Source organism: Crocodylus porosus, unplaced genomic scaffold (genome assembly GCF_001723895.1).
Source record: "Crocodylus porosus isolate Cpor-Errol unplaced genomic scaffold, CroPor_comp1, whole genome shotgun sequence".
Lineage (NCBI taxonomy): Eukaryota > Metazoa > Chordata > Crocodylia > Crocodylidae > Crocodylus > Crocodylus porosus.
This window is the reverse complement of record NW_017728931.1, coordinates 126,960,893-126,980,070: the sequence shown is the minus strand read 5'-3', so window position 1 is coordinate 126,980,070 and position 19,178 is coordinate 126,960,893. Positions and strand designations below refer to the sequence as shown.

At 42.8% G+C, this 19,178-nt stretch overlaps 1 protein-coding gene across 4 annotated transcripts in view; it reads right to left on the bottom strand.

Moving 5' to 3' along the window:
• The window catches only part of CD36 (CD36 molecule), a 70,810-nt gene that overhangs the window by 12,191 nt on the left and 39,441 nt on the right, over nucleotides 1-19,178 (bottom strand). For 2 of the 4 annotated variants that reach the window (XM_019543636.1, XM_019543637.1), the window contains exons 10-14: nucleotides 17,989-18,107; nucleotides 15,176-15,246; nucleotides 13,720-13,777; nucleotides 12,138-12,302; nucleotides 6,398-10,258 (exon numbers count right to left, since the gene is read on the bottom strand). In XM_019543636.1, the coding sequence (XP_019399181.1) occupies nucleotides 12,138-12,302; nucleotides 13,720-13,777; nucleotides 15,176-15,246; nucleotides 17,989-18,107 (413 nt within the window). In that variant the 3' untranslated portion in view covers nucleotides 6,398-10,258. Of the gene's footprint in view, nucleotides 1-2,854; nucleotides 2,863-6,397; nucleotides 10,259-12,137; nucleotides 12,303-13,719; nucleotides 13,778-15,172; nucleotides 15,247-17,988; nucleotides 18,108-19,178 lie in introns of those variants that run through there. The other 2 variants (XR_002102604.1, XM_019543639.1) reach the window with 2 other exon arrangements.

Below are 19,178 nucleotides of genomic sequence, written 5' to 3'. Positions count from 1 at the left end.
AGCAGCTGCTGTCAGGGTCACTGGGCACAGCACAGGGCTGGGTGACAGCCCCAGCAGCCCCAGCCCATACCCTTCTGCACCACACTACCCCGTGCTGCACTGGGGGCTCTGTCAGGAGATCCCAGCCCCCCCCCCAGCCCCTGCTACCACAGTGAGTAGAGTGACTTTGGGATTTTTTTATCAGGGATTTTTCAGTTTTCCAGTAGGAACCACCACAATTCCTGCTAGGGAAGATAGTAGCAGGACCCTGTCTGCTCAGAGCTGGCACCTTGGGCCCAGCTGGCTGGGGCCGACCTCCTGGCCAGTTGGAGTCAGGAGGAATCCTTTTACAGTTCAAAGCAGGCCACCACACTGGGAACATCTTCCGTGTGATAGCTGCCAAGATGGCTGGGCAGGGGGCACATCTGGCAATAGTGCCAGACAAAGGCCAACTTTGCAGCCACAGTCCACTGGCTACTGGCTGTGCAGTCCCCATCCGGGTCTGGCAGATGCGCAGCAGGTCACAGCCAGGAAGTAGCCCCCACTGCCAGACTGCTGCAGTGGATAGAGGGTGCAGGGAACTCTCAGGGCTGCTTCAGCAGTGCAGCTGGCACAAGGGGTAGTGTCCCCAGGTACCAGTTGGATGGGCCCCAGAAGCTCCTGAGACCTAGGAGCCCTGAGCTACTTAGCAGGGCAGCTTTTTGTACTGATGGGGACAGCACAGGTGCTGGCCCTGGACTCTAGCTCCCCCTGGCTGCAGATCCAGAAGGAGCCAGGCAGAGTTATTTTGCCCCAAGTGGCACAATTTGCTCCACAACAAAGTGCATGTCTAGGTACCTGCACTGAGGAAAAAAGCCCCAGCTTAAATTTGCACTGCTTCTGTTTGAGCTGCTGCAAGCGCACGTGCTTGCATGTGTGGATGTGCACAAAGGTGTTTACCTCTCTTTGTCCCTGGATAAACAACACACCATTTGAAGCATGTCTAAAGGCAAGTAGGCTTAATGACATGCCCTATGCAGTGCTCCAAAAATGGCTAATGCATTCTGAGTATAACTATGGATGTAACAGCAACTATTTGGAAGCATTTCATTTTGAAAAGCTTCTTGTTACATCTGGGCTGCACACAGACATTCAGGGAAGCTATAGAGAAGTTAGATCAGGTTTAATATGGCCACTTGATCTAACTTAGTTTCCCCAGGTGCTGACCTGAGACTAGTTAGGTGGATCTAAGTGTGAACGGTACAGAACCCATCCCCCTCCCCAATCCCATCTACCTGAGCACTTACTTGTTCAGTTCCTGGCACTGGCAAGCACAGGTAAATCTGGCACTGGGAATGGCTTGTGGGATGGGGAGTTTGGTGGGCTGGGGGTGGGAAGGTTATCCATCTGGGGGGTGAAGGAGAGGGGACGGAGGAGCTAGAGATAGCCTGGTGCCAGGGAGAAGGTAGGGAAAGCACAGCCACAGAGCTGGGGCTGGCAGTGGGGCTTTCGCAGACCTGGGGCTGTGCTGGGAACTAGGGGTATGCAAAACGGGCCCTATTCAATTTGGATTTGGATTTGGATTTGGCCCAAATCAGGAACAGTGATTTGATTTGTTGATTCGGATCACTGTCCCAATTCAATTTGACCAAATCCGAATCTGAAGCTTCGATGCTGATTCAGAGAATCAGCAATTCAGCCATAGACACAGCTTTAAATGTTTTTTCTACACACCTCCAGGTACCAGGCAGAGCTTGTGAATGCTGCAATGCTGGGGCAGATGGAGCATCCCACAGGAGTGCGGGGGGACCCCCTCATGCTCGGTGGTGAATCTGGAAATGGACCAGAAGTACTTCCGGTCCACTTCTGGGTCAGCCAGGGACTGCACTGGGGGCCCCTGGGGTTGCTTGTCAAGAAAAGTTATATCCAACCTACCTCTGAGGTTATGGAATATGCATCACTGGATGCTTAAAAGCAAGCTAGAAAAAAAAATTCTGGGAGATCTTTTATATTTAAACAAGGACTAAACTAGATAATTTCTTGAGGCCTCTTCCAGTCCTACTCGTCTATGCTTCTATGAACAACAATAACAACAGCAGTTTTGGGGGCCTGATTTTCTTTTTATGCTAATTTTACCTCAGTGTAACTGCAAAGTCTTCAGTACTGCTAATCCTGATATACCTACTGAAAATGTGAAGACACTGGCCACATCCAGACAAGCAGGGGTGCCACTATTTCTTTGTGGTGTCACAATCTGTACTTGGGGAATATTAAAATGTGCCCTGCATTACAAATTTGCAGCACAGGGCCAACATTTCCAACCAGGACATCCTAGTAGCAAAAAAAAAAGCACGGAGAAAAAACACGGCACAAAGCATGTGGCAGGAGCATGCACCAGAAGACACAGAGGCTTGGTCCTCCAAGGAAATGTTCTGCCTTCTGGCCAGAGCACATCCATTTCTTCAGTTGTGCCCCAGATCCTCCAGAACACTAGGAGCCTGGAGGAGCTGAGTAACGGCAGTTTCCCCAAAATGGGACAATCCATCCCTCAACAAAGCATGTGTACGGGGAAGTGCGCCGTGGCAAAATTAGTGGCACGAATTTTGCTGCTACTATTTTTGCCAATGCCCTGAACAAAAATTCATCAGGGGAAGGCAGCAGGGAATAGGATATTCTCTATTTACTAGGGCACCCCGGAGTAACTAGAAACAATAGCCACAAGTGACAGACAGCAGATTTAGGTTGGACATTAGAAACAACTTCTTATGATAAGGGTTGCTCCAAGGCAGGTGGTGCTCTCTCCTACCTTGGGGGTCTTCAAAAGGAGACTGGACAAGCACTTAGCTGGGGTCATCTGATCCCAGTGTACTTTCCTGCCCAGGACAGGGGGCCAGACTTAATCACCTACTGAGGTCCCTTCCAACCCTAACATCTATGAATCTAAGAATCTGAATGAAGCCATTAGGGCCACGTGTCTTTGCTAAAGAGGTAAATGCATCGTGTTACCTGCCAATCATTTGCTTAGTCAGCATAAATGGAAAAGAAGCCAAAAGCTATCACTCAAGTGCTTAAGCAGAGTGTTTACTCTTGATCATGCAAAGAAAAGAAGCAACAGTTATGGGCAGTGCAAAGACTAGCAACAATTTCAGGAGAGATTAAACAGATACAGATCTAGCTCCAGTTCTGTGTAATGCAAAGGGCATATTGCTGGATTAATATTAAACAACATCCAAAGAGTAGACAACTCATTTGGAATCAGTGTGCCAGGTTAAGATGCTATGGCTTGGAGTTATGTGACATCGGGTAGATATAGGAATAGGTTATTCAAGGATTTGAATGGGATGGTTTGGAAAGGAATGAGCCTGTCTTGAGCTCTGGAGATCTCCCCCGGACCAATTTAAGACTCTATCATCATGTCTGTTACTTTTGATTTCCATTTGAAGCTAGAGGCTGATCAGCTGTGAACAAATAAATGTCCACTGGGTGGCACAGAATACACAGCTTTTCACTTTCTTCTTCATTGGGTAGTGAACAAGGAAGTGAGGGTCTTGCAAGTTATTTGATCTTTGTACATTTGCAAGGAGAGGCAGGAGGCAAGCTGGAGATCAGTTATAACCAGAACTACTGACAGTTCTACGCAGAAATAGAAGAGACATCTGGTGCCCACTTTGATGACGGAAGAAACAGAATAGAAAATATTACATACATTAGGCCTATTTAGAAATGTGGGATGAATTTAGTAAAATGGGCCATTTGCTCATCTGTGCCTCCATCCTAGACTATTCTGGCAAAAGGAATGTGAAAAATACATTGACTTTTATTAATTATTTGTTAAATATGACAGTGTGTTAATCTATATATAAGATATGATCCCTGCCTTAATCCCCCTAACTGGGTAGGTATAAAATTACAGTCACAAACTGCCCTTGATGGCTTGCATTGCTCCACTGGGTAGATAGTTTCAATGAAATGACATTTCTCAGCTGGAAGAAATATATTTTAATGAGGGATTTGAGAGAATGCATACAGTAATTAAGAGTTAAACTTTGATCTGCACTGGTGTGTAAAGGAACACAAGAGTAAGGAAGGAGTTAGAGCAAGTGAGCAGAGGGGCATGGAGTGTGGTTGGGGAGACAGGGTTCTTCTCTCTAACACAGCTGACCCAAGGAGCAGGATGTTATAATTTGTTGCTAGTAAATACAAGCAGCAATTAACTATATCTCCTGGTGAAAGGATGGACAAGACCTCAATTAAGGATCATAGAATCATAGAAGTAGGGTCAGAAGGGACCTTATAGATCTTCAAATCCGACCCCCTGCCAGGGCCGGAGTGACCCCCTGCCAGGGATGGACAAGACCTCAGGAGATCATCTACACCAACCCCCTGCTCAAAGCAGAACCACCCCCAACTAAATCATCCCAGTCAAAGCTTTGTCTATCCAGGTTTTGAAAATCTCCAAGGATGGAGCTTCCACCACTTCTCTGAGTAACCTCCTCCATTATTTTACTACATTCCTAGTCAACAAATTCTTCCTAATATCTAACCTAAACTTTTCATTGCTGCAACTTGAGACCATTGCTCCTTGTTCTATCATGACTGAGAACAAACTAGCCCCGTCTTCTTTCGATCCCCTTTCAGGTAGTTGAAGGCTGATCTTAAGTCCCCGCTCAGTCTCCTCTTTTCTAGACTAAATAAGCCCAGTTTCCTCAGTCTTTTCTCATAAATCATGTCCCTCACCATTTTTGTTGCCCTCTGCTGGACTCTCTTCGATTTTTCCACATCCTTTCTGTAGCGGGGGGCCCAAAACTGAATACAGTACTCCAGATGTGTCCTCACCAGTACTGAATAGAGGGGAATAATCTCTTCTGTTGACCTAATGGCAACACACCTAACAATGCAGCCCAGTATGCCATTAGCATTCATGGCAACAAAAGCACACTGCTGGCTCCTATTCAGTTTATTGTGCACTGTAACCCCCAGGTCCTTTTCTGCAGAGCTGCTGCCCAGCCAGTCAGTCCCCAGGCTGTACTGGTGCACAGGATTGTTTTGTCCTAACTGCAGGATTTTGCACTTGTCCTTTTTGAACCTCATGTGATTTCTTTTGGCCCAATTCTCCCATTTGTCTAGGTCAGTCTAATTCCTAGCCCAACCCTCTCCCCCCAGCTTGGTGTCATCTGCAAACTTGCTGAGGGTGCACTCTGTGACATCTTCCATGCTGTTGATGAAGACATTGAACAAAATTGGCCCAGGACTGACCCCTGGGACACTCCACTTGATCCCGGCTGTCAACTAGACATGGAACCATTGATTATTACTCTCTAAGCACAATGCTCCAACCAGTTTTCTATCCACCTTACAGTCCATTCATCCAGCCTATAATTCCTTAGCTTGCCTGTGAGAATATTGTGGGAGACTGTATCAAAAGCCTTGCTAAATCAAGGTATATCACATCCACCAGTCTCCATATATCCACAGAGCCAGTCACCTTATCATATGAGGAAATCAGGTGGGCCAGACATGACTTGCCCCTGGTGAATCCATGTTGACTGTTCCTAATCACCTTCTTCTCCTTCAACTGCTTATAAATGGATTGATTCCTTGAAGATCTGCGCCATGATTTTTCCAGGGACTGAGGTAAGGCTGACTGGTCTGTAGTTCCCTGGATCCTCCTTTTTCCTTTACTTAAAAATAGGCACTGTTTGCCCTTTTCCAATCATCCAGGACCTCTCCTGATCACCATAAGTTTTCAAAGATGATGGCCACTGGCTCTGCAATTACATCAGCCAATTCCCTTATCACCCTTAGGTGCTTCCCATCTGGCCCCATGGACTTGTACACATCCAGTTTTTCTAAGTAATCTCTAATCTGTTCTTTCACCACTGTTTGCTGCTCACCTCCTTCCCAAACTGTGCTGCCTGGTGCAGTAGTCTGGGAACTGACCTTGCCTGTGAAGAGTGAGGCAAAATAAGCATTGAGCACTTCAGCCTTTTCTTCATCTTCTCTCACAAGGTTGCCGCCCCCATTCAGTAAGGGACCTACGCTTTCCCTGATCCTCCTCTTGCTACCAACATACTTGTAGAAATCCTTCTTGTTACCCTTCACATCCCTTGCTAAATGTAACTCCAGTTGTGCTTTGGCCTTCCTGACTTCACCCCTGCATGCTTGAGCGATGCTCTTATACTCTTTCCTACCTATTTGTCCAAGTTTCCATTTCTTATAAACTTCCTTTTTTGTTTTTTAGTTTACTGAAGAGTTCCCTGCTAAGACAAATTTGTCTTCTGCCATACTTGCTAGTCTTCCTGCAGATCAGGATATTTGTTCCTGCACTCTCACTAATGAGCCTGAAATAAGCTTGGACAAAATCTCTTTTGTGTAACAATGTGTAACTCCAGTCCCCAGAGAAAAGACAACATGTTCAAAACAGTAAGAAAAAAGGAGATCATTACCCAACATGAAAAGCTTTATTAATCCTCAAACACATACGGTTCTGAAAGTAGGTGTCTATAACATTTTTAAAGTATATTATTTTATAAAGCTCAGAAACATTTGTTATAAATGCTTGTTCAGTACAATGGCTTAACAAGGAAGAATGGAGATCTTACTTGTAAATCTTAAATACAATACTTGTAAATCAATTAGGGTTATCCTATTATTTTCACTATATTAATACACAATCACTGTAAACAATGTTTTAAATATGTTAACGCATTAACCAAGTGCAGACTAGATGGTGAATATCACCTAATAGTCCAAATCTGCATCGAGACCAATGGGATTCTACACATGACTAAAATTACTTATATTGCATAAGGGATAAGGTTTTCACAATCATAGTCTGAATTTTTGACCATTGCTGCAATAATCCCTAAGACAGGAAAATCTGACCTGTTGGCAATGGACAGTCAGGCAAAAAGGTAAGGGAAATCCTGTGTAAGGCAATAGCAGTTTTAACATCAGCTGAGTTAAGATTTCACCATTATCCTTTGGCATGGAAAAATTAGGTATTGTGCAGTCTTGATGTAGAACAGCAGCAGAGCTGTGCTGATTTCAGCTCAAAAGGAGAAAAGCCAAATGAAGCTTACAAATTTGAAGCAACTTTCATGCCTCCATGTTCTTTTCTGCTGGTTGGCTAGCCGTCAGCCCAAATTAGGGGCGTGTTAGGGTTGCCTTATATTGCATTAAGCTCTCTACCAGGCTATTCTGGAACAGAAACAAATATCTGTTTCACAATGAGTGATGAATCAACAGAGAGTAATTAAAAGGCCAATGTTGCACTGTCCTGAACCTTGTATAATCATTTATACCTACACTAATTAAGACAAAGTGCATGTAAAAATGTCATCATCCTGGTCTTTCATCTTGCTCTGAACTGTAGCAGCTTTATGGCAGCCAATTCCCCTGCATAAAGTTGCCCTAACCACAGTGGGGATCCCCACCACAAACCATTTTAAATGGATCCTTGAGGGTTATGGAACCAGTGTAAGATCTTCTGGGCTACAACCCTCTCCTCACATAGTATGGAGTCATGGCAAGGAAAAAAGGACATGTGGCCAGAATGCCTCTGTGCCTCAGAAATCCTTGGCTGCCAGAATATCTCTTTGGGATTGTTAGCAACTAACAGTCTAACAACTAACCACTAACCTAGCAACACCCCCAAAATTGGGATTTGTATCCGGTACCAGAAAGCTTAAAGGCACTTCTGTCACCTGTTTCTCCATCCTGAGCCTTTGAGAGCTCCACAAGTGTTTTATTACTCAAAGGTGGACAGAGGCAGCCTGATTGCAATCATTTTGCCCAAATGATTACACAAGGTGAAATCCATGGAAAAGAGATCCACTGCAAACAGCTTGTGAGCAACTTGTAGCCTGTGATTTACTTAAAAAAAAATTCATGGCAAACATGTGCATGGGAATAGATTTGTGGAAATAAGAATGCAAATGATTAGCAAAGACAAACAGAGACAAATTGTTCCAGAATCACTTAAGTGATTTCTCATTTGATTAAGCAGCCTGGCTCCATTATTTCAGACCAGAATTTGGTCCACTATCAGAAATGAATAATTTCGCCAGCTCTAATTATTTGTTACAATAGTCATGTTCAATGCATCACAGGTGCTATTGCTCATTGAGCAGGAACCTACAACTGAAATATATGACAGAATCAGTGTTTTCTCAGTAGTTCATAAACAGTCTTGCTTTCTTCTGGCTGTACAGCAATGAGACTGATATCAGATCTCAAAAGATAGATACAGATAGGCTCTCTTACCTAATAGGCTTGCTTTTCTCCGCAAGTCGAACATCTGCATATCCTAATGTAATGTTTGGATCAGCCTTGGCTGCACATTGTATTTTTATTTAGAAAGGATCTGACCTTTCAGTTCTCCCTGACTTCGATGGGAATGGCATATTTCCTAGTGCAGAAGGTTCTGAACATATAGTAGCACATCAACCATTTTTTCCCCTTCTCATCTTTCATGTTATCCTCTCTTAGGAAGGCAAATTTTCCTGGTTTAACATCTGTTGCAGAATGTTATGATAAGGGTTCACCAGATGAAGCTGTGTTTTTGTGAATATTGGCTGATGTAATCATAAATTTAATTTCCTTTGCAGTCACCTTTTGAGAGAAAACACCGAATCCTGAGAAGCATTAATTCATGCAGGTCTCCCTAAATTCAGTGAGTGAACGGGAGTTACAGATACTTCACAGGAACTGACTTTCTTACTTCAGAGTGAGTTGTGGGTCCCAATTCCACTGAAGTCAATGAAAATACAGCACTGATTTCAATGTTCATTGGATCAACCACCAGGATGATACATCCTATTAAAGAGCTAGCTGCACTTGCACAGTCACAGTACATGGCCAGTAAGAGAAAGGTTTGTGGCCCCCCTCTTTGTCTTTGCATTCCTCTATATCAGGAAGGGATGACTGCTAGTGATAGTGTTGGTGTTAGCAGGTCTGCTTTCACTTCTCCAGAGACTGATCCTGCCTATGGATATGGTAAAGTGTATCATGTCATCTGAGAGAAGGATAGGATAGAAGGATAGCCTGAGATGAAAATGAGAAGTTGAGATGAAAGTGAATTTGCAAGATGGAAGGCAGTTGGCTGAGAAACTACCAGAAAAAAGCAGCAAGTATAAGGGGTCAAGTAGGAGGGTGCAGTGGATGCAGGTTAGGGATTAGGAGGCAGAAAGAGATGGTTAGAAGGGAAGCAATTTTGGGTATGGATCTGCCACTGTTAGTGTGCAAATGAACATACATATGTGTGTATTTGAACAGGTGTTCTGTACATACATTGTTTAAAACGACTCTTATAGTAGGTCTTTTATTGACATACATATACACACACACTCTACATAATAAACTTTACACTCATTAAAATTCACATCTCAAACAAGAGGGTAGCAATTCTATTGCAGCAGCTTCCATTTCTTAAAAGAGTGGAAAGAAAAAATTACATGTACACTACATGAGTTTGGTGTCATTACCCTCAACCCATGCTCAGACTAGATCATCAGCAAATGGCTTTCATTCCTATATTTTGCAGTCCCAAGACAAGAAAAGTAGCAAGCTGCATAAATGGTGGAAGGTAGATTGCTCTCAAAATTGGATCTCGCTTTTAACCAATTTAAATGTTATTTTACTATTATGTAACAGAGGTTTACACAAAGGTAGCAATTTCAGGGTATGGCTTTGAGCCTCTTTGATGACATGGTAAAAATGTACCTTTGGAAACATTAGCTGTTTCTAGCTTTTAAGATGGAACCTGTATTTTCTTCCCAGCATGAACACCATGTGCCCCCGGAAGCTGAGGCACGGTGAGCTTCTGCAGGCGGCAGCAGCACAGGCGGCAGTAGGAGCATGGCAGCAGCAAGCGTGGAGCTCTTGTAGGCAGCCACAGCACTGTTGGCGGTGGGGGGTGGCAAGCATGGACTAATAGTCAGTGACCACCCACCGACTCTGTTGGCAGCTGCGGCAGCAGCCAGCAGTGATCTCAGACCACCTGCAGACACCACCGACATCAGCAGTGAGGGCAGAAGGTCAGCGGCAACCGCCCACAGGTGCTGCCAACACCAGCAGTGCCTATTCACAAGGGGTGCACTGGCACACTAAGGGGGTACACGTGGACCCACGTGCACTCCCTGTGCATCGCTATTGTTTCCCAGAACAGAAAAGTGTGTTTAATTCCATGACGTTCTTGTTTGTATAAAGTACATTATGGGATCAGATTAGTACGATTCAATGATAAAATAAACTGCCAGAAATATGACAGCTATTGCCAACCTCAGAAGACCTTTGCTGTCTGTAAAGAAAAAAGATAGTGGTTAATAAACTGTGTATATATGTTCTTCTTACTAAGTAAGAATGACTTAGTAATTTAGACAAAACAACAGTGCCTTATAGAGGGCAGACAATCTGTTCTTATTATATATTATTATCTATTAGGGCTGTGCGAAGTGTCACTGGCCATTTCATTCTGACAGTTTTAACCAATTTCAAGGTCGAAACAGAAAAATCAGAATGAAACAAAGGCCATTGAAAGAGGCTCGAAATAAAGAGAGGCTGGTTGAAATGTTTTGAAAGTTGAAATGTTTTGACCATAGGCTGGGGATAGGAAGTCAAGTCAGCTGGGCTGCTTCCCAATACCCTGTACTAGATTGCGCTGGGGCAGGAGACAGCCCAGCTGCGCGATCTAGTGCAGGGCCTCAGGACGCAGCCCAGCTGGGCTGCCTCCACCTCCGGTGTGATGTAGTGCTGGGGATGGGAAGTCAGACCAGCTGGTCTGACTTCTCATCTCCAGCAAAACTCAAAACAGTGTCAAAACAGCCTTTTTGTTTTGGCGGAATTGAACAGCTGTTTCGACTCGAAATGAAATTTGAGACAAAACACTGTTCTGTCGAACTGTTGAAACACAAGGCAAAACAGAATGGTGCCATTTTGCACAGCCCTATTGTCTATGTTGTTTTTTTCTGTAAAATGCTACTAACCTCGATTACACAGTTTTATAGCATTATATTGAAGTTGATACTATTTAGCTCCTCATTTCTTGCAATTCATTCAAAAAACACATCTGTTTTGCTGTTTGTCAATGTTTTACTGTGTCTACATGCATTTGCTACAACTACTTTATTTACTGTGCTATACCCCATTTGTACCTTATTGGACTATTATTTAGTCCTATCCTCTGTTATATAATGCCATGACCCAGTAAAACTAATGCAGTTCAACTGTGAAATGGTGAACAAGAAAAAATTAGAATATTCAAAGTTCTTGTTAGAGCAAGATGCCTAAGTCATAGTACACAGGAAGTTCAGTAGGTCAGGCTGGGAAATGCTGCTAAGAGAACCTATTGATCTGCAACTCCAGGGTTTCAAAAGGCATTGTACCTCAAAGAAGGGGAGTGGAACAGCCATAACGGCCACTTCAGTTCTGATCTGTGGAACAGCTCTGGACAAGAGATCATAAAGCCATTTAAAAAATTTCATAGATTTTATAGGCGTTAGGGCTGGAAGGGACCTCAGAAGATTATCAAGTTCAGCCCCCTACCCCAGGGGCAGGAAGTCAAAGGATCCCAGCAAGATAAACGTCCAGATGTCTCTTAAAGGAGTCCAGAGTAGCTGCTTGCACCACCTCTGGAGGTAGTCTGTTTCAGGCCTTTGTGGCTTGGACAATAAAGAAGTTCTTCCTTATGTCCAGCTTGAAACAGTCTTGGAGGAGTTGTGACCATTTGACCTTGTCATGGGGCACTCTGGTGAACAGGCATTCCCCCAGATCCTAGTGAATACCTCTTATATACTTATAGGCAGCTACCAGGTCCCCCCTGAGCCTGCACTTCTCCAGGCTGAAGAGTCCCATGAGTGTGACCCTTTCAACTGCTTGAAAATAAAGCACTGCTTTTCAAGTCTTCCAAGTCCCATGGTCTAATCTTGCATGAAACTAAAAGCATTGATAACATCCTGCCTGATTAGTGATATGAATTGAATTCGCAAACATGAGCTGAAAAATGTTGCAACTGTTTCAAGGGAAACCCCTAAAGTAAAACTGACTGATAAATATCTGGCTGAATTAGAATTCAGAATTCAAGGAACACTGAATACATAATATCCACTAAAGAATTCTAGGGCCCAGACCCTGAAGTCTTTACTGAAGGAAAGTTCCCATTGAGGTCAATATCTACTTACTTATTTGAATTCCTTTGATCTGCATACAAAATATGAGATCATGAATGCCAGGAACATCACAGAACCAACAATGATTAATGCTATCTGCAGCATGTTGAGCATGTTGATTCGAGAGGTCACTTTTGATCTGAACATTTCCGCTTTGTCATCACCAATAATAGCTGTCTGAAACAATGCAAGAGCAACATCATTTATGAACAAATCGTATAGTACCTTTCTCACTAGATGCATATTCATGTGCGATCAGTTCTATAATGATTTTAGCTTGTATCAGGATTTAAGGACCAGATCCCAACTGGCAAATAAGAAGTCTAAATGGGATTTAGGAATAAATCGGACCCCGAAATCTTAAAAACTGATTAACAACAATTATAAACCAGCCACTGCAAGTCCTATTTAGGCACCCAAATTCATTTAGCATTTCTATTTTGGCCTGAAAAGATCCCCAGGTCACCTAGACTTAAACCTCTGAACATGCTCAGAAGAAGAAACCAATACAAGCTAAATCTTGCTCTCCTCTGCATTGGATCAGTTCAGCCTTTGGGATATGCCTAATTCACACCAGCGCGGCTAGCACAAGCCGCATGACAGTGGTTACAGTCACAGGTCACAGTCACTTGGAAAAAGAATAGGTAGTAATGTCACCCACCCTTTTCACAAAAGTTTAATAACTAAAGCACATGCCAGGAAATGGGAGACCTGGGCTTAAGACCTTCCTCAGCCTGAGGAGGTATAAAACTTTTAGAGTGCCCTAACCATCAGGGCATAGAATAGGCTGGGTTGCCTACAATCTCCACAACTTCAGTTGAAGCTGCACCACTGTACAGAAAGGCAAGCTGCACCACTGTGCAGAAAGGCATAAAAGACTCATAGGGCAAAGAGGAGCATGACACAGTAGCCCACTGAGTAGAGCACTCGGTTAGAAGGGGAGACGCCTGGGGTTATGGTCCCTGCTTCCAAGACTTTCATCTCTCAGTGGAGTGCCCTCCATATGGGCTATGAGTCACAGTTCCTCCTGGGGGCTCCTTGGACATTTATGCATTTTATATTGAACAGTAGTCTAACTGTTGACACCTCCCTGCTGAGTAAATACATCATCTGGATCATCCACTGCATAGGAAGCCAGGCTTTTTAACCTAGTCATTTTGGATCATCTTTCTGGAAAAGATGTCTTTATTATGGAGGTAGCTTTAAAAATAATGAGCACCTTGTTTCAAGTACTTAAATTTAGGTAATCGAGGCTGACAATGCTATAGAACCATAGAAAATTGGGGTTGGAAGGGACCTCAGGTAGTCATATAATCCAACCCCCTACTCAAGGCAGGACCAGCCCAGCCAAAGCTTTGTCTAGCTGGGTCTTTAAAATTTCCAAGGATGGAGAGTCCACTACCTCTCTGGGTCACCTGTTCCAGTGTTTTGCTAGCCTCCCAGTGAGAAACTTTTTCCTAATATCTAACCTAAACTTCCCTTGCTGCAACTTGAGACCATTGCTCCTTGTTCTGCTATAAACATTTTTTGGTAAATTCACACTGTTTCAATGAAAGATAAAATAAAGTGATTAATAGACAGAAAATATACTGACCTCATTCAGCCAAAGAAGAGGAAAGATGTAGGGCTCTTTAATTTTGGAAAGAGTTCTGTAATTAAACATATTATTTAGAGTCTGCATCATCACGGTTTTGATTTGGCAATTTCTAACCCCCTCTAACCTTCCACATTTCTGAAAATGTCAGGAAGTATAATTTTTACACACTTGCATAGAAAAGCTTCAGTAAGTTCAAATTGTAGAAAGGCATACAGGTAACTACAGCCATTGTACATATTACATATCCCTCCGTGTCTAGTACTCACTTTCTGAGAAAATAAATAGCTCTTTCCCCATCTCTTTCTCTCTACCCCTCCCCCCCACACCATCTACTCATCTACCTGAACTCGATTTTTCCCTTCTACTTTTTGTTCCCTATATACATTTGTTTTCTATGTATCCATCTCCTGCCTCCTATACTCTTTCGGAATGGAGTAGGGTTCTCTGACTGGTTTTTTAGGGGTGTGTACAGAGCCAAACTCAAAAAGGTTTTGATCCCTGTTTTGGGGACCTGATACATGCCTGAGGTTTGTAGGTGCAACCATAAATAATGGATGTGTATACAGTGGATGCACATACATTTTTTCCCCATTTGAAAAAGTCCTGATTTTGGAAATCTACCAATTACATAACACGGGAACAAGATTGTATTTACTCACATACTACGTTCACCTTTCCCCCAAAAATTAGCTACCCAAAACTGGGGTGAATATTTTAAATGAGAAAGCTGATTTCTACATCAGAATGGGGCCATGAGGATGCTGGAATAGTTGCTGGAAGGCTGTCTCCATACTGGACTCCCGGCTGCATGTAGGAGGGGTAGAGTCCGCTTCTCAGCATCACTCACACTCTCCTTGCAGCTCGGTAGCTAAAGCTTTAATTCTAGCACAACCACTGTCAAATTGGCAATAGCTGTTGGCTAAGCGGCAAGAGGAGGGTGACTGATGCTGAAAATCTCCATGCAGTCAGCATTCAGCCCTAAGTCTTGGATAAACCTTTTCTTCTTCATTCTGCTTTTCCAAAGCAAAGTGCCTGTCCTGTTTAGGAGCATGTGGTATGTGAAGGAATACAGTTGATATGTGTGTGTGTGTGTGTGTGTGTGTCTTAATACATGTACAGATGCACATGCATAGAAATGTATATGTGTGCATGTGTACAAACATATACACGTGTGCATGCATATACATATACATGCGTAGGATGCATGGATTCTAATGGTTTTGTGAGGGGTGTTGATTGTTGTGGTGCTGGAGACATGTTGACACATTTTGCATTTATAATTATCTGAGGTCTACATCCCATGTGCAGTCTGTTGATAGGAGCCTCAAACAAATTCTTGATTTCAACCACTCTTAAGATTTTTTTTTGGAGACTGTCACCCTTGCTAGAAGGAAATATAACAAAATACTGTATCTGAATTTTAGAAACTAAAGAAAGGAAAAGCACTTACTGAATTTTTGGTGCAGGTTTCACCATTAAGTTTACTTGCAGCCTTTTGGCAAAATGTAATGTAAAGCCAGTTGTCTAAAACCAGAAAGAAAAATAGCCAATGTGAATTTAGTGTTGGTGTCACTGACCATTAGAAGCATTTACATGAAATAGGTGCAGCATGACCAGAGGCAGAGTTTCTTGTGAAAAAAGACAAGAAAGGAATCAAGCAAGAGGGAGTATGACCACAGCCTGATGAAACCAACCTCCGCTTGTGATGGGAAGTCCTGGATTCAGGACCTTTAGTTATTATTCTCGTTAGTCTGATGACTCTTTAATGCAAAATATATAAGTAAGGATGGTGACAGGACACCAAACATGAAGCCATAATACAAAATTATAGAATTTCAGCCTATTACTCAATGTCACAGAAGCATGTAAGAATGTGAAATAGGTTCAACTATTTCATATTTACTTCAGTAAAATCAGTTTTTCATCCTGATTAAAGACCAGATGAGATATTGAAATCTTAGATTTTCCCACAGGGTTTCACAAGCTTTTACTTTATATCAATTCTGGAGTCAGTTTTTGAAGAGATATGAAGCTTAGAATAGTGGCTGAGACCAAGACTAATTTTGTAGATACGGGGTACATCTACATGTGATATCAAACTGGAGCAATAACTCCACTTTGCACCACAGTCAACTACTGCCAGGTGCAGGGTTTACATGTGTGACCAGGACTGCAGCATTTTGAGCCAGGGAAGAGCAGCCCCAGGCTCTGGGTGGCAATGTCAGGCAGTGGAACAATTGGCTGGGGCACAAGGGTGCGAAAGTGCAGGGCTAGGCAGCAGGCAGCCCCTGCACTTTAGCACACTTGTGCCACAGCCAGGCCCTGTCCCTGTCTACGCATGCTTTTCAGCAGTGTAAATTATTCTGCCATAGGATAGTACTGGTCCCAAAAGTACTCCCCTATGCCAGAGTTAATTAATTTACTGTGCCTTAATACTGATGTATGTGTAGACTGACTCTTTACTGCAGAGCTAGTTAGCAAACAGTAAAGCACACATGTAGATGCATGTAAACAGATTAATCTGCTCTTCTGTTTCATATGTTCAGGTTTTTTTCCACTTTAACCCTTGTATTTTTAGAATAGAACTTCTATTCATCCTTTCTCCAATCTATTAAAACATGTAGAAATGTATTTTAAAATATGAATAGTCTAGCTGAAATCATTCAATGATAACTATGTATACGCTTAAAATTAAATGTGGACATTGCTGGATTGGAACCGAAGTAAAGGGAAACGAACAAAGTAAATGGAAAGATATATGTTTATGAATAACTATGTTTATGTTGGGAGTTATCTGTAATAACAGCATTGCAAAATATCTATTAGTCAAATCTGTTTTAGAATCAGACCAGAAAGTTACATGTTTTCAGTCATTAACATGACAGGAAGATCAAACAGATCTGTATTTACTTGTTCATCGAAATTCAGCAGTGGCTGCATTTATATGAAAACTACATTACAACAGAATTTAATACATGGGAAGTACAGAGCAGAAACAGACAAGTTCTTGTAGGAGATAACTTCAAGAAAAATGTCCTTGAAGGTTTCAGGTAGACAACAGTTGTATGTGATTGCTGACTGGTAGAAAATAGAGTAGCACTATTGGCTTCAACATAATTTATTTCTATGGGGAGTTAGTCCTAGTTGGGAATGTGAAGGTCTCCAAAGTCAAGACATTAAACTCTAGGGACCTACAGATGCCATCTTGGCCATTATACAGCCTACATGTATAGAAAAAAGGCCATTGTACTTCCTATATGAAAGTCTGCTTGAGATTTCACGTTGATTTTGGTTAATAAAGCAGTAGCATTAGGATGGATGAATGAGCAGGGCATGAGCCCTAGGCATTTCCTAAACTGGGGAGAAGTGCTGGAATGGTGTGGGGGAGTGCCTCACCTTCCCATCCACTGTTCTGCCTTTTAATGCATTTTCCAGCTCTAGGCCTAGCAGCAAGCTGGTGTACCAGTACAGTGTGTGCACGACAATGGGAAATGTAGCTCTCTAGGGCAGCAATGGAGTTCAGTGCTGCTGGGAGGTGGTGTCACCACATTGTTTTCCTGCCAAAATCAGGAGGGCTTTTATGCCCACTTGACATAGGCATCAGTAGCAAAAAAAATGAGGTGACATTTCCCCTCAGCAGCAGTAAACTGCAGCTGCTGCTCCTGTGTGCTGCCGGCTGCCAGAGCCTCCAGGGAGAGGTGGGCAGGGTGTGTATGGGAAGGACTACTGCAGGTGCAGTCCTGATCAATATATCTCTGTGACATGACTTGACAAAATCAATGAAATTTTGTGGGGAAAAAAATCATTTCCTAAGACAATGTAAAGATATAGACGACAACTAAAGAGTTTACAGTACAGGCATTTTGTTAAAAGTGAAAGTATTCCTAAACCATCTTAAACCATTCTTTTATAACCCTCCCCCCCAAGCCAAATACTTCACATAAAATAGAATCTATGCGTAGATTTGTTAAAACAAAACCTGATTGATGAGGCTGTGTAAAACTATTTTTTTATGAATTGGTTGATACGTCAAAACTAAAGGTGTTTTTAGTAGTCATATTATGCATTATGCTACATGCATCTTGAATACAGATCACCCACAGTTCAAAAATATATCTAATTTGTGACAGCATTATGCAAGCCCAATCAAAAAATATGGACTCCTCTGGTCATCCCTGTGCCTAAAGAACCAGTGCTGTAACTATAGGGCAAAGTGATATTGTGAATGGTTATGAAATAGCAAGTATTAAAGTAACTTTAGCTTACAGGCTCTACATCTAAAAATGTTTCATGTTCATCCTTGTTTGGGCTCAGTCCTTCAACAGCTTCTTGTATATCTTTACTGGCAAAGAGAAAATGGGGAAGGGTAATATATACTGGCCTCCCTATTAAAAAAAAGAGAGAGAGACAAGCATATTTAGAACATCAAGATTAATCTGCTTTCTCTTTTAGTCCATCATCTGAGGGCATTTTTATGTAACCATATGTTTGTAACAACCATGCCAAAAATGCACATTCATTATAAAAAAGTACTAAGCCCGAAGCAAAGAGAGGCCCTGGAGAATCTACAATCCCATTAGAGTGCACACAGACTTTCCATGAGTTCAGAATATGGACTACAATTTCAGCTGGATTCTAGCAGATCTATGTTTAATTAAACTAGCTGAGTGCTTCACCCTCTCGTCATGCACAAAGTTACCACACTGCATATGTGAAATATCAGAGACTGTGATTTTTGGCAGGGGTTGCTGATCTTTTTTATTTTTCCTCCAAGGCTAGGGACAGACTTTACACATAAACCAGTTTAAGTGATCAGAAGCTAGTTTAAACCTGTAACAGAACAGATGTTCACACAAACCAGTTTGAAAATGTCTGAAACTGGTTTGAGATAACCCCCGCTGACTGTAATATCAGACTTAATTGATTTGGGTCAAATCTGTTTATGCAATGTCTGTCCCAGACCTCTTGCTGGTTTAAGTTAAACCAGATCCCCCAGCATCCTCGCATGCTCTCTAGGCTGAGTGGGGCGCTCTGCTCCACAGCAAGGCTGGCCCTCCCCTCTGCTCCCTGGCTGAAGATCTGGCAGAGACTGCAGGCATCTGCCTAGCTTCCCCCAGCTGCCCCCTCCTCTCACCACTCCCTGCTAAACAGGCATTCCCCCCTCCCCTCTGCCTCACACAGACACCTCTCAGCATTAGCTAGCAGGCTGGCTATATCCGTGCTGTGGGAGATGGGACTAAGGCAGAGTCAGCAGGTAACTGGTAATGTTCCTGTGCTCCTTCCTTGGAAAACCTTTTTTAAAAGAGCTTGAACCAATGGAGAGGGGCTGTTGTTTTCTAAATGAGCTGATAAACAGTGAGTTAAGGGTGATAATCACAGTGTTAGCAACTGCCTGCTGGGCTGCTTAGGTGGTGAGGAGTAAAGCCCTTCCTAATCAGAGCATCCTGCCAGGACCT